This window comes from Caloenas nicobarica, chromosome 3, assembly GCF_036013445.1.
Source record: "Caloenas nicobarica isolate bCalNic1 chromosome 3, bCalNic1.hap1, whole genome shotgun sequence".
NCBI classification, from domain to species: Eukaryota; Metazoa; Chordata; class Aves; order Columbiformes; family Columbidae; genus Caloenas; species Caloenas nicobarica.
The window spans coordinates 4,405,369-4,421,807 of record NC_088247.1 but is presented as its reverse complement, the minus strand read 5'-3'; the positions used below and the strand labels follow the sequence as shown (position 1 = coordinate 4,421,807).

Below are 16,439 nucleotides of genomic sequence, written 5' to 3'. Positions count from 1 at the left end.
GCATGCCTCAGTACTTAGAGTGCCCAGCTCTTATCAATAATCAAACCAAAACCTTGCTGCAGCCCCACTCAACGCCTGTTCCTAAAGAAGACCCCATGGGGCAAGGCTTATGGCTGGATCCTCCTGAGACCAGTAGTTCCTTGTGTCTTACAAAACAGCCTGTTAAATGGGAAGGAAGTCACACTCCCAACCTGCAGAACCTTGCCCTACAGATTTGATCACAAGCTAGATGGACTGGTGGGGGGTTCCCACGTGAACATCTCTAATCTCAAGCAGACCAGACACAACGTGACCCAGCGCTGAAACCCGGGGCAGCGAGCTGCCACCTGACATCCCACAGTGCCATAGGGGAGGTGTTTCTGCTTCACAGCCCGCCGTAACAGAAGAAATGCAGCTTGAACTCTTCGCATCTCATCATCCCATCCACGAGCAACGCTGTGAAATGTCAGACAAGCGTCCAACCCGGCCACAAGAACCTCTGCACCAAAAGGGCCCTGGGACACCACAGACCTGGCCCTACCTTCTCCTTCACGGCTCATGGTCCTGCATCCCCAAAGTCACTTCACCACCTCTCCCACGTGGAAGAGACTATGAAAGAAATGCCTGTGCACTGGATGTGCCAAGTGGCAAACTCCCCTGGGCAAACCACAGCATCTAAACCACGAGGTGAGGCTGGATTAACTGCACTTAATAAAGCCACTCATGCCCTAAGTGGTGGGGGTGTGCAATCCCCTAAATATTAGGAGAAAGCCATCTGGAAAGTATCTTGCTTTATATGCAGATTGACCAATGCCACACGTAGATGTCCACAGGCTGAATAAGCTTGTCTCAGGGAGTACAAATAGCCTGGCAAACACTCACAGATTTAAGCAGCCTGGAAGGACTTTTTTTTTTTTTTTAATGTAAAAAAAATATATCTTTTTTCTTTTAAATACTTCATTGACAGAGAAATATTTTTGCAACTCGACTGGTGAGATTTGCAAGCCTGCATGCTGCAAAATCCACAGCAGGGGAGAAAGGGAATTTCTTGTAACTGGCCCAAAAGCAATAGTGCCTTGGTCCCTTTGGGTCATGAGACAAAGCATCCTTTGCATCTTCTCTCCAGAAACACGACCAACAAGCGGGCAGCAACCAGCATTCACTTGCTGACATCTAGTGTCGGTATTAAGCATTGTGGTCCTGCCTGAAAGATGGTTTTGCCCAGGCTCCCTCAGCCATCTATCACTCAGTGAATTTTGAACTCGGTTATTAATGTTTTCACAGTTTGGATCAATTTGATTACATTTTATTCCACTATTCTTCCTGCAATGACAGGACTTCCCTGTTTTATACTCTGATTTTTTTTCCGAGGACTCCAACACCATGTAATTCTTCTTGTTTAAGAAATAGTAAAAAGCAGTTTTGTGGACTGTACTTGGATCCTGTTTAAAACAAAGAATCACAGAAAGAAAGAAAATTGAGTCCTAACAACCTCTCAGTGTCTCCTTTTGAATGCTTGGAGTTGGGATTTAAAGCCCTTTTCTTTCCCCACCCCATATATTTTTTTAATATTCCTCATGGATATGGAAAGGAACCATTCAAAATGAAAATAACAAATTCAGAATTTCAGAATGACAGATGCTAGAGGGGACTCCTGGATGCCTCTCATCCCTACCCTTCCTCAAAGGAATTTTAAATTTCTCATTGGATCAGTTTCTCAGCAACTAATCTAGTGAACTTCTGACTCTTTTGAAGGATAGGGATTCCACACACCTTTGAGCAAAACTCTAGCAATTCACCCTGATAAACACTCTCACTGTTACCTTTCTTCCAGGTCCACAAAGCAGAAGAGGCCATGGAACTTGGGTCACCACCTTTGGATGGCCACAGAATGGCAAATATTTCTGTAGATCTCAGGATGTTATCCCAGCATCACAGCTATGAAAGAGCTGAAGTGTAATGGCACCAAGGGTTGCAATGTCACAGCACCAAGGGTTGCAATGTCACAGCACCAAGGTAGGTGCTCTATGCTTAGCATTTAGGGAATGGCATGTGTCTCAGAGTGAGATTTAGAAGTCTTAAGTCTTGCCTTTTGTAGATCTTAGGAGCCTGTGTGCTGTGCTGCCTGTAGGAGAGGGAGGACGTAAATCTTGTCCCAGCAAATGTGCATTTCAAAGAGTTTCCTCCAAAACTGAGACAGGGTTATTTCTCTCTGAAACAGCTGGAGATCCTGGCATCATTCCTTGCTGTGCTGCCTCCCTCCATTTATGGAGGATGCTCTGGCTGTGGGATGATCCTCTCTTCCTCTCAAGGAATTAAAATCCTCATCTCCAGCTTCCCAAAGGTACGCACTGACCATCGGACATCATTTGTTCACCGTCCCAGTCATTCACCTTCTTCCTCCCATCCCCTTACCTCATCGAAACAGTCCCACCATGCAGCAAAAACACAAAATGTATGGGGCCATAGAAAATAAGACATTTAAGGGAGCTCAGTTCACTAGACCAGTCATGATGGCCAAGAGGAGCTTGGGTTCCCAACCCTACAGCCCTCGTGCACATTTTCTGTGAGACAGTTTTCCCAAGAAACAGCTGCCACAAGGAACCACTGTTGCTGTGCACAGCTCATAAAGACCCAAAAAGCATGTGTAGCAGCTCTGACCACAGGCACATGGTGGATCTATTCCAAAGGCCATGGCCATTGACCCAAAACCTCCCCCTGGCAGCAATTGTCATTGTACTGAGCTCAAAACTAGAGGTCATTGCTGTGTTAGTTCCTCTTCTTTCTCCAGGGTTACTGCTGCACTCTGTTCCCCCTGGAATGAAATATACTGGGAACCCCCACTTTTGGGTCAAGCTATGTTTTTAGGTGATATTTTTAACACAATGGCAGGGTTTTTGTCTTGGCTGACCATGTAAGCGTGGGGCAAGGCAGCTCAGTTCAGTCATCATCATGTTGTCCAACATTTCACAGGGGATGCCACAGACTGTGACCAAAGTCTTCCCTGGGGAAAACCCAGTTCCACGCAGATAAACTGGTCCTCCATTCAAGCCACCTTGGAAAAGGACAGAAAACGGAATTTAAGACAGAGCCTTATCAACAAGGGTATATTTCTGAATTCATAATTTTTGCTATCATGCCAAAAATAGCCCTGGTGACTACCGTGCCCCACAATGCCATCCACAGAGCTACAGTAAGTCTTTGTGACTTACCCCAGTTGCGATGCACAGCTGTCACCATCAGCTGAGAGGTGAACGTCAGGTTGGAGGAAGCCCAGCCCCTGGGGACATCGAGGCCCAACACACGGTACTCGCCAACAGGGAGCAGAGGAGCTGAGCACTGCAAAGTAGAGCCAGTGATGGTGACACTACTACAAGAAAAGTCTCCAACAAACACATGGATGGTGTCCATCTTGGTGACCTGTGATACAGTCAGCATTAAAAGCAGACCAGTTGCAAAAAGCGAAAGGAAAACTGGGGTAAATTCCTTGTTGTAACTTATTCTTCCAAGGTAATAGGAAATCCCATCTACTTTTAGACTCAAAGCCTTAGTCCCGTTACCTGGTGGCACCACACACTGGATAGCTACACAGGTGACACTGAGAACAAGGCAAGGATGATGATTGATGAGAACAGAAGTCATTCTCTTTCCTTTCAGTGCTGAGCCTGCTAAGGTGAGGAGGCCTCCACCATTGGTACTGAAGTTTTGTGGGTAAAACTGGTACACCTGAGGCAAGATGGTGAGAATGCTGGACGCCTTTCTGAAGCAAGCTTGCCCACTTTTCCTGTTGGATACGGAAATGTTGTGCTTCCCTGGGGCGATGCAGTCTGTCTGGCACTTGATGCTGGTCTCATTCCAGAAAGTTACCTTGCAGGCAGCCTGGTTATCCATGTGTACCACGGGACTGTCACTTGGCCATGCCAACCTCTCTCCTTTGATTGTCACATAGGTGACTGTTCCCTTGGTCTCCCAGGTCACCAAATCTACAAGGGGGGTCCCCTGCTCGTGAAGTTGGAGTGTACAGTCTCCAAGGCAGACACTGCTGATCCCATTGACGTTCACTGTGACATTAAGAGCCCAAGATGTCTCAGCTGACCACTGGTAATGCAAAGGATGGGCTCCTGGAAGGACAACACAACTAATGGCATAGTTATCAGAGTTCTGGATTTCACAGGAATAATTACCCTCCAGGCTGACCTGTACCGAATTCCTCCTGGATTTTAAAGCAATACCAGATATAGTGAGTAACATCCCACCACAGACTGATCCTCGTGATGGGAATATTGAAGTTATCCGTGGAGTTATTGTAAGGGCTTTCAGCCTTGCTGCCACACGGGCATATCCTAACTGCCTCTGGATAACCTGGATGGGGAAAGTCCCAGGTTCCAGGCTGCTCAGTGGCAAAGAACACTCATAAAACATTGCGGACTTGTTGCCACGTTGAAACTCAAGTGCACATTCACTGTGTCCAAGCTTAGCCACAGATCCCGTGATGTTTATCCCCTGGATGCTCAAGAGCAGGCTGTGATCTGTGATTTCCATTTCAACAACGGTAATCAAAGGAGTCAAAGCTCTTTGGTAATTAAAAGTGGTGGTTCTTTTTGCAAAAAGAGTATATTGAAGTGACCTACTGCTGATGACTACGTTTACTCTGACAGAGATGTCTTGTGAATCTTCATTAGACAAATTAGCAGCTGGTGGAGTCAGGCACCAAACTGTCTCTTCTGACAAGTGAGTAACTGTGCAGGTTTGTCTGTTCATTGAAACAGAAACCAGGGCAGGGTTTTGGCTAAAGCCCACCCCAGAGATTGTGAGCAGTGTTCCACCTAGAAGTAATGCAAAACAAGGAAGGAGGACATTATATGCAAGAAATGAATCAGTGACTGTCAGTGAACGATCACAAACGATGATTTAGCTGATGAGCACAGCAGACAGTCTTAGCCAGGTCGAATGGAAGTATTATAGCTTAATCTTCAAAACTGATAGCCTTTGCTCTCCAAGCTCTGTCCACGGCTTGAGCACTTCACAGAGTGTCGAACTAATCACATAAACACCAAACCTCTGAGTTTCTGTATCTTTACATTTGTTGAGAGACTGGGAGAGCAATCTGTGGAGGACCTGAGGTTGCATCACAAGAATTTCTCTGTTTTCTATAAAAGTGCTTCTAAGGGCTCATGTAAAATTCACTGCAGGAATTCAACTCTTTCCCAATCCCAGCCAAATGACAAAATAAATCAACCACCTCAAATCTGCTTTTTAAGATTTGAAGTAAAACTTTTTTTGTTTTAAATTCAATGATGTTTTGCTCTGAAACACCCTTAAATTATTTCCGACGTATAAAAGCTTGGAATGGGATTAATAAATATTTCACTTTTGATTAAATTTACATCCAGAAAGGGATTTTTTGTCTTTTTTACTTAAAAATTAATGTCTCCTTTGAGATCACTTGAAATTATTGTTTGCTTCAAACCACATTTGTACCCTGCTTTCCACCTAACTCACACAGAAAACCTTGAGAGATGGAGGCGTAATGACTAAAAGAAACAGCACAGATGAGTCAGGTGTGGGCGCGCTTTGTTTTCCCAATGGGAACATGCAAGGATACATGGGCAAACACTTTGGGAAATCAAATTCAAAGCACAGGCAGCTCTGAGCCACCCAACCAGATTGAGGGATGCTCACTACAATCCCACGTTTCCAGATGCTGCTGTCTGCTGGTTGATGTCTGCATAATAAAGGCCCACAGATTTAAAACACCCTCATTTAAAGTGATATGAAATGGGATGCCCTTTCCATTCCTGCAGGAAAACCGAGCCCTCAATCCATTTAACCTCCATAAGTGGCTGCAGATGTAGCAACACAGTTTACCCAGAAAGGAGCCACAACACGGCTCTATGCTGAAGATCTCTGAGAGGTACTGGATTAGCGGCTCAACCCTGCAAAACACAAGCAACATAGAAAGAGTTTTTTGAAGGCTGGATTTTTAATATTATTTTCTCTCTTACTGCAGCATCATGCTGTAAGAAATTACAACTGCTTTAAGGTTGGAAGGCCAAATGCCCACCTGGCACATCCTTTTTTTTTTTTTTCAACACCACAATGACAAGACCACCCCACATGCCCAGTTTTTCCATGTGATTTGAGCTACAGCTGTCAGAATCATAGAATCTTTTTGGTTGGAAGAGACCCTTCAAGATCATCGAGTCCAACCATAACCTAACTCTAGCACCAAACCACGTCCCTAAGAACCTCATCGATATGTCCTTTAAGCCCCTCTAGGGATGGTGACTCAATCACTTCCCTAGGCAGCCTGTTCCAGTGCTTGACAACCCTTTCCGTAAATAAATTTTTCCCAATATCCAATCTGAACCTCCCCTGGCATAACTTGGCATAACTTGAGACTGTTTCCTCTCATTCAATTATGAACACTGTCTGATCAAGTGGCATCCTGTAGGCCAACTTCAGTTCATGAGGCACAACAGAATTGCCCATCAAAAGAAGCAATAATGAGGTTTCTGCCAAACATATCCCAATGTAGCCATGCCCACAGACAGGAGATGCAAGAGAAAGAGACATCCCAGCTGCCTTCCCTTTTTGCATTCTCCCAACAGACTACGGAGATACCTACAGCAAGAGGAAACCCAGATATAACCTCCTGAAGTCCACTCAGATAAGGGTGTAGCTCTGCTTCTGTCCCACCTGCATCTATTTTTCCTCCTCCACCTCCTCCTTTCAAAAACATTCCCAAGTTCTAAAAAGACACATTAGAGAAGTAGATCTACCCAGACATGCAATCCAGCCCAACAGAGATCATAACTGTCTTCTGAAATGCCTCATCTCCCTCCACTTATCTGTGCCCAAGGACAAAGTGACAGCGCCGCTAACAGATTCCAATATCCGATGGGTTCAGTCCCTGCGTGCCATCCCATTGACCAGAGCCTTTCTACTTCTGAAGTTCATTAATGCAACAAACAGCTTAGGGTGGTTTGTGAGCAATAAAACAGCTCCCTTCTCATCAGTACAGCTGTTTCAGGATCATTCCTAACAGCCACCATGTATGAGAGCTGCATGGCTGAGGAGCAAATCTGTGCTGCTTGTGAATGCATTGTTGCACCCCACTTTCAGGTCGATTTTCCCCTACATCTTAATTTATAGTACATTTATCTAGGCATGAACTTGAAGTGTCATCTTAAAAGATGGAAATAGCATCATTTAAAAATTCTCCAAACAAAGCATTTTTTTAATGTTTCGAACTAGCTTTTGTTTTGCTCATGAAAAGTGTTTCTTTTCTTCTGCTGTTTTCTTACAGAAGGATTTATCTGCATTTGACCTGAATCTGTGAATACCTTTGATTGCCTGAATATGCATTTTTCATCAAATCAACTGTTTTTTTCTAAAATGTTTCTCTCCTGCCTCCTACTGATCCAAGGGGAGTTAATTGACTAGCATTAGCAGTTTGCTGACTTGGGTTCCACAGATCAATAAATGCCTTGATAATTATTCATAATTTTATACCACACTGCAGATTTCACCGTTAGGTACAGAATTAGGTAAGAGAAAACTCTTACCTTTCTTTTCAGATTAACCCTAAAATACCAAATAGGACAGAGAATGAAATTTTTGTCTTAGGGAAAGTACACGCTTTCACTCACCTTTTTGAAGCGATAGTTATGTCGTTGATGATGACAGAAACATTGTGCCATCCCGCAGGCAGGGCTGGAAGAGTCACATTAACACCACAGTCCATCTGCGCCTGGATCTGTGCCCATGAGCCCCCAATTTGCACCTTGATATCTGACCCTCGGTAGCTGGCAAACTGGGATATTCCAATCTGAAGCTCCTGACCCCCTGCAGAGAGGAGAATGGATGAAACTATTTCAGTCCTTCTGTCAGGAGTTATTCTAGCATTTGTAGTCATTGCCCAAGGAAGACCATGGAGTCCCATCATGCCAGAGGCAGTCCAGTCATGTCCATCAGCCCAAAACAAAAACTAGGAGATGACAGAGGTTCTGTATCCTACACATCCTTTGGCATCCCTAATAGGGTCACCAGCCACCAAAGTTGTCTCAGGACATTGGCACAGTGAACTTGGCTATGGCCATCTATGGCCTCTCTCAGCCTGCTGGTGCACACTCAGGGTGGGATCCATGCGCCCTTACCGTAAACATCTGCAGCTGATTAGACCCAAATCCATTATTTCTAAAGCTCACATAAACTGGAACTGAGGAGTTCTGGGATTTTTCCAGAATTCCTGACAAATAATCCACATCACATTTTTCAGCATCTCACTCTTTTTTCAGCCATCTAAGTTTAATGGGAGCCTACCACAGCTAAATGAAGATTTCCTTGGGTACCTAAAGTCCATTGGCCCACATGCTCCAAAGTACCTTGTTTTCAGGAAACATGGCTTTCTCTCCTATTTAAGCTCTGCTGTGAGCCAAATTGTATTCACATGATAAAGGATACTTTCCTTTATTTGTGTATACTGCAGTAATAGAAAAGTACAAGGGCAGTAGAGAAGGGAATTTCATAAACTAAATCCCTCCTGAAATAGTTTAAAAAATTAGGGTGGTATGCCTCAGTCCAAATATAAATGCATTTTCACTGAGAGCACTATATGTGTAGTGAGTGAAGAGAAACAGACCCTTTATGGTGTGATTTATCTTATTGTAAGGAAAACATCCAAAAGAGCTGTGGTGAATCCCACCACAGCAGCACCTATTTCTCTTCAGTGACTTTTTAAGGCATCCAAGCCACAAGCACAGACTGAGAGAAGTTTAGGAGATGAATCTTATCTTTCTATCTTCTCTGAGGGTGTGGGTTCAATTGTACAGAATAAACAGGACAAGAAGGGGTCTTCAAGTCCAACTCCCTGCCATCATAGATAACTATATTACATGAATCCCTCTCCTAAATTCATCAAGAAAAAGGTATTAATATTTCTTTACCATCCCCTTGAGCCAGATAGCCCAAAACACTTGCCTTCCCGCAGAGTTGCTCCAGACCAGCAGGTGAAGATCAGCTGTCCCAGAGCAGCTTCATTTTTGCCCACCCCTCTTCTTCACTAATCCCACCCTATTTTTAAAGCAATGCTGCATGTGGCACTTTTCCCAGCCACACAGCACGGTAATCAAGAGCAGCTCATCTGCTTTACATTCTCACCTTGTCTTAATCAAAATTAACGTTTTTGGGTTAGCCCATCCTTACTAGAGATTCAGATCTAAGCAGCAAGTTTCTCTCCCAAGCAGAGGCCAGGGTCACTTGGCTTTAGCATCTCCTCCAACGCAGGTCTGGTCCCTGTTAACATTCAGCACCACAGCTTCAGATTTGGAGAAGTCTCTCCCTTTCACAAAGCCAGAGAGTCTGTACAAAGCTCCTCTCATCTACCAGCTCCTCTAAGCAGGTCTTGAAATCAGTACTTTTCAACTCTGCATGTGCAAAGAGTCAAAGTTTGAAAGCCTGAGAAGTTGGATATATTAATAATGTGAACTCTCTGGACTCTTGGTCAATTGTCAGCTTAATTCTAGATGCCTGGAAGGCATCAGTGTGATTTATTTATTCTTTTTATTATATAGTAGGAAAATGATATTAAAAGCCGAAACCATGGAGGTTCTGAATAGAAGATTGAACTCAGCCTCACCACCATTCACAAGACGCTATAACATTAACAAATTCCTTGCACCTGGGCTGCCTGTGGCTAGAAAAATCTCCCCTTGGTGCTATGGTATCTGAATAATATTCAGATGATAAAGGACGTTTTCTCTTATTTATGCATTCTGGAGTAACAGAAAATAGCAAGGGTATTTGGGGAAATGAATAGAAATTCCGGGCATGCAGCAAGAAGTGCATCTTGTCGCTGACAGTCACCTAACTCCTTGCATCTCCTCCAAGTCCAACCAAACTGCTGAGCTGGGGGGAGCTTTATCAATGTGTGTGCCAGAGAGGTTACAAAAAGAGAGAAGAAAAATAAATTAGATAATTACATCCTTGGAGGAATGGCAGTGGGGTGGGTAGGAAAGCAGGAATATTTCTGTCTTCCTCCTATCTTCCTCTCTCTTTCAGATACTAGGAACCTCAGTTACTATTCACCATTAAAACCTTCTATTCCCAATGCCCAGCCAAAACCTTGGGGGGTGGGGGGCGCGGGGAAAAAAAAAGGAAAGAAAAAAGCACAGACTTTCAAAAGACAGGAATGCTGAATGGTCCGTGAGATCTGCTCGGGATTTTGGAGCCCCAAAGACCTTGAAGTCCATGCTAGTATTCTAAAGGATCACAAGGTCAAACTGGAGGAAACAGTCTGGCTTGGAAATGGGAACTAACAAGGCAAGTGTTGCCTCTTCTGCTCTCAACAACCCAAAATGCACATGATGTGCTTTATAATCAAATCTTCGGGATCCTGGAGAAGGACCCTCTCTAAAGATCATTTCTCTTGCTGTGGCTGAACCTGTTACCAAGTATGAATGAGTGGGATAGTTTCAGAGCAGAGTTAGAGAAACATGACAGAAAAGGAGCACTATACCACACCTGGCATCCTGTAGACATCATCCATACCAGCCTAAGGCAAGCAACTCATCTGCTAGAGTTAATCCAACATAAAACAACCGAGACTGACCAGGACTAGCAGGAAACACAGGGGTCACACATTAAAAGGAAACAACAAAGAAACAGTGCTGGATCACCAGACCCCGTAGACATAAATTCCCTCTGCCCTATCACCATCGACAATAAAAATGCTTCTACAGATGATGCCCAATACTTGTTTGCAGACTTTTCACCTGCTATGCCACTTCTGTTTCTGCTCAGTGATACAACAGCAGGGTTTAAGGAAGGATCATACTGGAACAAGTTGGTTACTGTCGTTGACTGGTACCCAGAAATTAGCGTAACACGGGCAGCAGCATCTTCTGTCCCCTAGTAATAGAAATTAAGAAAAATGTCAGGGATAAGAATGCACCAATAAAAAAAAAAAAAAACTATTCCCTGTTCCTTATCCTATTCCTTCGTCTTCCACACCTGAGTCAGGCACATGGGCACTGATGAAATTTGTATGTACACCGGACTCTACTTAAGTGCATACAGTTACATTGTCTTTAAAGATGTCTATAGAGAGTTATTTCAGACTATGCAGATTTCCATTTGCCATATCTATACTAGTAAATTAAACAGGGGTGATTCGTAGGCAGACAGTTATCCCTACACTTAAACTATTAGCATCATCCTGGGTATAATTTTGCCATGCAACAAAGTGCACTGCTGCTAAAAATCCTTAGGCATGTTTTTGCACTACACACAGATAGTGTCTGAAGGAGGTCTGGATGTAAAGTAGAAGACTTGGAGTTGAAGAAGGATCAAAGATGTGAGCAGGAGCAATTGTCCCAGCCATGTTTAATCGACTAGCAGATAACAGAAAGTGGAGACATGCAATTTTACTAGAGTTCAAAGCGCCAGTTTTGTTTATGAGAGGCTTAGCTAATGATGTTACAATCTGGATTTTTTGCTGTTTCACTGGTTTTCATAAATTGCCTATCTGTCTATTGTTAATTAAGCAGTTCTAAACTGTACGTGGAGCCCGTGGTAAATTGTCCCACAGCCAAGACTTGGCTGATGGGTTACCATTTGCCCTTCCACTAGTGTAGGTCAGGCTAGGAAAACAGAAAGGCCTGTAGGCTGCTCAGTGTTCCCAAAAAATGTGGTTTCTTACCCGAGAAGGAACTTTACATTCAATTCTTGTTGAATTTTGGTCACCTTCCAAAATTGGGCACGGCCGAGATCCAAACAACACCAAGTTTACCCCTTCCAGATTGGTCCCCCTGAGAGTCACCCTCAGTCCTCCTTAAAAAAAAGAACAACCAAACAAACAATTATTCTGTTACATTCAAGATGTGGAACAATATTTTTATATGCAAAGGATTTTTTTTTTAAATAGGTAACTACAAAAGGGAGCACGGTCCCTCCTTTGATCTGATGATGATCTGCTTCCAACTTGCTGTGCCTTGCTCTTTCACCACAGATCCTTCTTGCGTAATATTTGAATTCTTGTCCATGATACAGGAGGACTTGGTTTGTTTCTCAGTTTATTTTTTAATGACATACTTATTTAAGCCGGCAAGGTCTGGCCTGTGATCTCAAACTTTGAAAGATCCCCAGCCTAAGAATGAAATAAGGAAGGAAGGAAGAAGCACTAAGAATGGAAAATGAGCTTAACACAGCAGGTGCTTTCACAGTTCAAATAGCTGTCAAGCACCCTGCTGTCAAAAAAGCCTTTAGCATGTGTCTAGGAAACTTAGGCTAGAAAGGGGACTTGGCAGGGCTTGAGTCTCAGCAGAGTTGTGAGGAAAGTCATGCAGGGCTTGATTCTGCGAAGCACTGAGCAACCTCAGCTCTCCTTTGTGCCTTCAATCACATGCAGGATCACACCCAACGCAATTCAGACTTGCACTTGATCTTTCCGCAGCACCCAGTTCCAATGCAAATAGCCAAGGTGCCCTCTGCTTTTTTCAAGTGAATAGAGGATTCAGGGATATTTCAAACAGAAGCAGAAAAGAAAACAGGAATGCAGATTAATGGCAATTTAACTTGGACCTTGTTCCTTGACGTCATTCAGAGACACAAAAAAAAAAAAAAAAAAAGTCCTTTACACTTACAGCTGTTTGCTCTAGGTGTCAGTACTGCAGAGTTTTAGGAGTATGGCTGGACAGACTGCTCAAGTAGAATTTTTATTACTGCAGTGTTTATGTGCATGTGCTATATCATCATGATTATATTACAACCCAGCCGAGCTTTTATGATGCTTTTCATGTGTGATGTAAGTAAACTTCTATGGTAGGGTCATTATGTATGGATGGAAAAGTCCCTTTTTTTCCTCAGAGCATCATTTCTTGCTAGTTCTATAAACCACCAGAAACGTCTAGAAGTTTAATCTTCTAGATTTTCTCTGGCTGGCAGAAAACCCAGGCAAATAGCAGCAATCAGATACATTGACAGCAAGCTCTTTCCATTTACTGGAGCAGGGTAGTATCTTTAGAAGGGCATCCCATTCTTATAGAGTTGGGTCACAGGGAAATCCAAGCATGGCACCACTGGGGCCAGGGATGTTTTGACAAGATGAACCTGATGCAGTAAACTACAAGATGCTTCCTTGGCTTCTTCTCCTGTAACTTTAAGTTTGCAAAGCCAGAAACAACAAGAACTCAAAACTGAAGCCACTTGTCTAATGTGATAGTTGTCAACTAAGGAGCCTTAGATTTAGAGTACAAAATCCATGTGTGCTGTGTAAACACTGATGCTCTTAAGTTTTGATATTTACACTCATATCCGTATGTAATGAAATACTGCATATGTGCACTTTACGATAAGATTGAAGAGAGGTATTTTAAATTGAAGAAATTAGAAACACAGATGGAAGCTGTAATTCTTTCCAATTATAAATGTTCAAGGCATATGTCATATAAGTTAGCATTATACTTGCTTTCTTTTTAATGAGTGACAGATCACTGTAATTGGGAGAACTGGATTGTCAGTGAAGGAAATGAGAAATAAGGCCCAAGCACTAAAACTTGATATTGTTGGCTTTTTCTTTTCAGGGTGTGTTTTTGTTTGTTTGTTTGTTTGTTTAATGAATTAGAGCAGTAAGTATCAACCTTATGCATTATATCACCCTCCTACTGGAGAAGAAAAAAAATGGAGGAAAGAAAAGGGTTAGAATATCTTTCTTGCCACATGCTCCAACAGAACATAAAGAAAAGAGGTGGCCATAACTTCTTGCTTTTCAGGGTAGGAACCCTGCATTCTCCCAAGATCACCCCATGGATCATCCACATAGAGGTTCACAGACTACTGTTCCCTCCCTCTGCCTGCTCCAAGTTGGCCAAGCATGGCACAATCTGTTCTCTAAGCCACACGGCTGAGCTAGCTTCATGCTGCACCTAGGCCTCACTCCTGCTTTCAGTGGTGTTTGTTAACGTTAACTCAAAACACCTCAGTAATGAAACTAGGAGGTTTCCAGACAAAACCTGAATAACTTTTACTGTCAGAGGCTACCTCGGTCACCTTGTTTCTACATGCATTACTAGCTGCTTGAAAACAAGTCATACACTGAGACCATTGGTGCTCACTCTGCAACCCAGGTGTGTCCAGAGTGTTCTTCACATTTCCCCCCTTGGGTTGGGGAGAGTCTTCCCACTCTTAAAAAAGAAAGTGTGGCTTTCTACAGCCTTTGGTTTGGCTTAGCTGCAGTTGGCTGGGCACCTTGCTGGAACTTCCAGGTGAAGGCCTCTCATCTGTGTCACATACAGTACAGATGAGAATCATAATGGTCCTTTAGCACAAGAGTCCTGTGGAAAATCTTCCAAGCTCTTGTCTTCAGCGGTGGAATATATCACTCTTTATTTCCTCTCCTGTTTCAAGGAGAGGAGGAGTAACGGAAATGGAAGGAGATTGAGTTTAGTTTGAGCTTCTTTAGGTTTCTCAGTTTTGTATCTAAGCACAGAGGAGTTTTCCATTTTGTCACTCAAAATATGAATTCACTTCAACTGGACTGAAATGAACGAAAGTTTAACCATTCCACTATTAGTCCAGATTAATTCATATGTTACAAAGCTATGTGTCAGATGCATATGGGGAAGATGAGCCACAAAACACTAGTAGTCTTCTGCGTTGTTGGAATAAAGGCATCTACACTTCAACTTACTATTCTCAAACTAAACTAGTTGGGAAACTGATTGCCTCCACAAAGAATCAAGGAAAGTTTATCACTCATTGTAAGAAACTTGCCCCTGTGCTTTTGGGTACACACAATGTGCCCAACCATAGTATGTCTTCTTTGTCAGACCTTGGTAGTCAAAGAGGAGGAGAGCTGAAACACACCATGTAAAGCAAGAAACAAAAAGCAGATGTTCCTTTCAAGATAGTCTGGCATTTGGACCTACCAATCTCTGTAGCTGTAGGAGGTTCAATAGCTACCAGCTTTGGCTCAACTCTTAGCAAGATGCCTTCACCCGTGCTGCCATTGAGTGCGAAGCCATAAGGTCTCACCAGCAGTGTCACCTGGTAGACCCCAACTGGCAACCTTTCCATCTGGCAGACCACTTCAGTCTGATTGAATGTTATGACGTGGCAGGTCGCATTGTTCACCTCTACCTGCAGGGCTTGCTTCTCCTCAGTGAAGCCAGCACCCCTGATAACGACTGTGGCCTGGGATCCAACATCTGAAGGAACATAATCAACAAGATGACTCATGAATTTTGATGTAGCAATGCCCAGAATTTACTTTCAACCAATAGGTAAAAGTTTTTACCATCTTCATTGGGACATCCTAAAAAGTACAACACCAGTGATCTCTCACTGTTCCTCGTCATGCCTATTCCTGTCTGTCCTTGTTCAGCTACTACCTTTTTTCTTCAATTTTTATTAATAATAATTTGAGCCAAGAGCCATCTTCCGCTTAAAGCACCAAGCTTGTCACTATTTATCCCTCCCTTATGCCTCTGTCATCATATTGTCAGTGTAAAAACATTTCTGTGCAACATATTTTAAGACTGGAGCTGATCAGAAGCGCCCCACTAAAAAGTGCCATTTCCATAAAATCAGAAATTTACAGAAGAACACACATGCACACAAAATCATCAGCATCTGGCAGATCTTTCTCACTGAATCCCACTTTTGGCATTTAGTTCAGACACAAAGCCCCATTACCTGATGAATACTCCACATCCCTGACTAAGGGTGTCAATTCCTGGCTGAATTGGAAAGAGCACGAACCAGAACAGTTTGCAGGGACATCATTCACCACCACCACCACCTGGAGATAGAGAAGAAGGTTATCCTGAAGCCGGGAAGGGAACAGAAGTGTTTTCTAGAGCCACATCTACCTAGTAGGTCTGCAGAATGATGCCAGTAGCCACACTGAGCTATCGAGAACACTCTTACTGTGCCAGCACAAGGCACCATCAGGCAGCGGTTTATCCTGCTGCAAACTCATTACAAATCTAATTGCAAGGCTTGCTAGGGCTCGGTTTTAAACAAAGGAGAGCACAGCTTTGGAAGCTTTATCACCAGCCTTTCTCAGTGTCTTCAGGATTCTATCTCCCGTCTTGCTGGGAGCCACAACTCCTCCAAACTCTTGCTCTTCATTGAAGACCCTGCTTGCCATACCCGAGTTCTCCTCATCCTGCCTTGGGAACAAGTTTATTATGTTTAAAGCACCCTGTAATACTAATTAGAATGGATCTCAAAATGTGTCTTTTCAGCATGCAGCCCCTAATTTTATTTTTTTCCTTTGTTGTTCATGCTGAAACAAGAAAGATGGGCTGTGACCTTGATTATCTAACAAGAGAGATGAAGAGGTATCTCTTGTAAGATCTTGATATCTCAGAAGGGTCATCTGGCAAAGCACAGGGCATAGGAAAGCCCCACTTCATCTCTCTCCCAGGTATTAAGGGTGTGTGCCAAGAGATCACACC

General features: G+C 43.3%; 1 protein-coding gene across 1 annotated transcript in view; it reads right to left on the bottom strand.

Moving 5' to 3' along the window:
* PKHD1 (PKHD1 ciliary IPT domain containing fibrocystin/polyductin) overlaps positions 1 to 16,439 on the bottom strand; it is a 255,893-nt gene that overhangs the window by 208,495 nt on the left and 30,959 nt on the right. Inside the window, exons 25-32 of the mRNA XM_065631634.1 lie at positions 15,673 to 15,778; positions 14,907 to 15,185; positions 11,681 to 11,811; positions 10,755 to 10,890; positions 7,632 to 7,827; positions 5,848 to 5,915; positions 3,192 to 4,805; positions 2,891 to 3,034 (exon numbers count right to left, since the gene is read on the bottom strand). Coding sequence (XP_065487706.1) covers positions 2,891 to 3,034; positions 3,192 to 4,805; positions 5,848 to 5,915; positions 7,632 to 7,827; positions 10,755 to 10,890; positions 11,681 to 11,811; positions 14,907 to 15,185; positions 15,673 to 15,778 — 2,674 coding nt within the window. The remainder of the gene's footprint in view (positions 1 to 2,890; positions 3,035 to 3,191; positions 4,806 to 5,847; positions 5,916 to 7,631; positions 7,828 to 10,754; positions 10,891 to 11,680; positions 11,812 to 14,906; positions 15,186 to 15,672; positions 15,779 to 16,439) is intronic.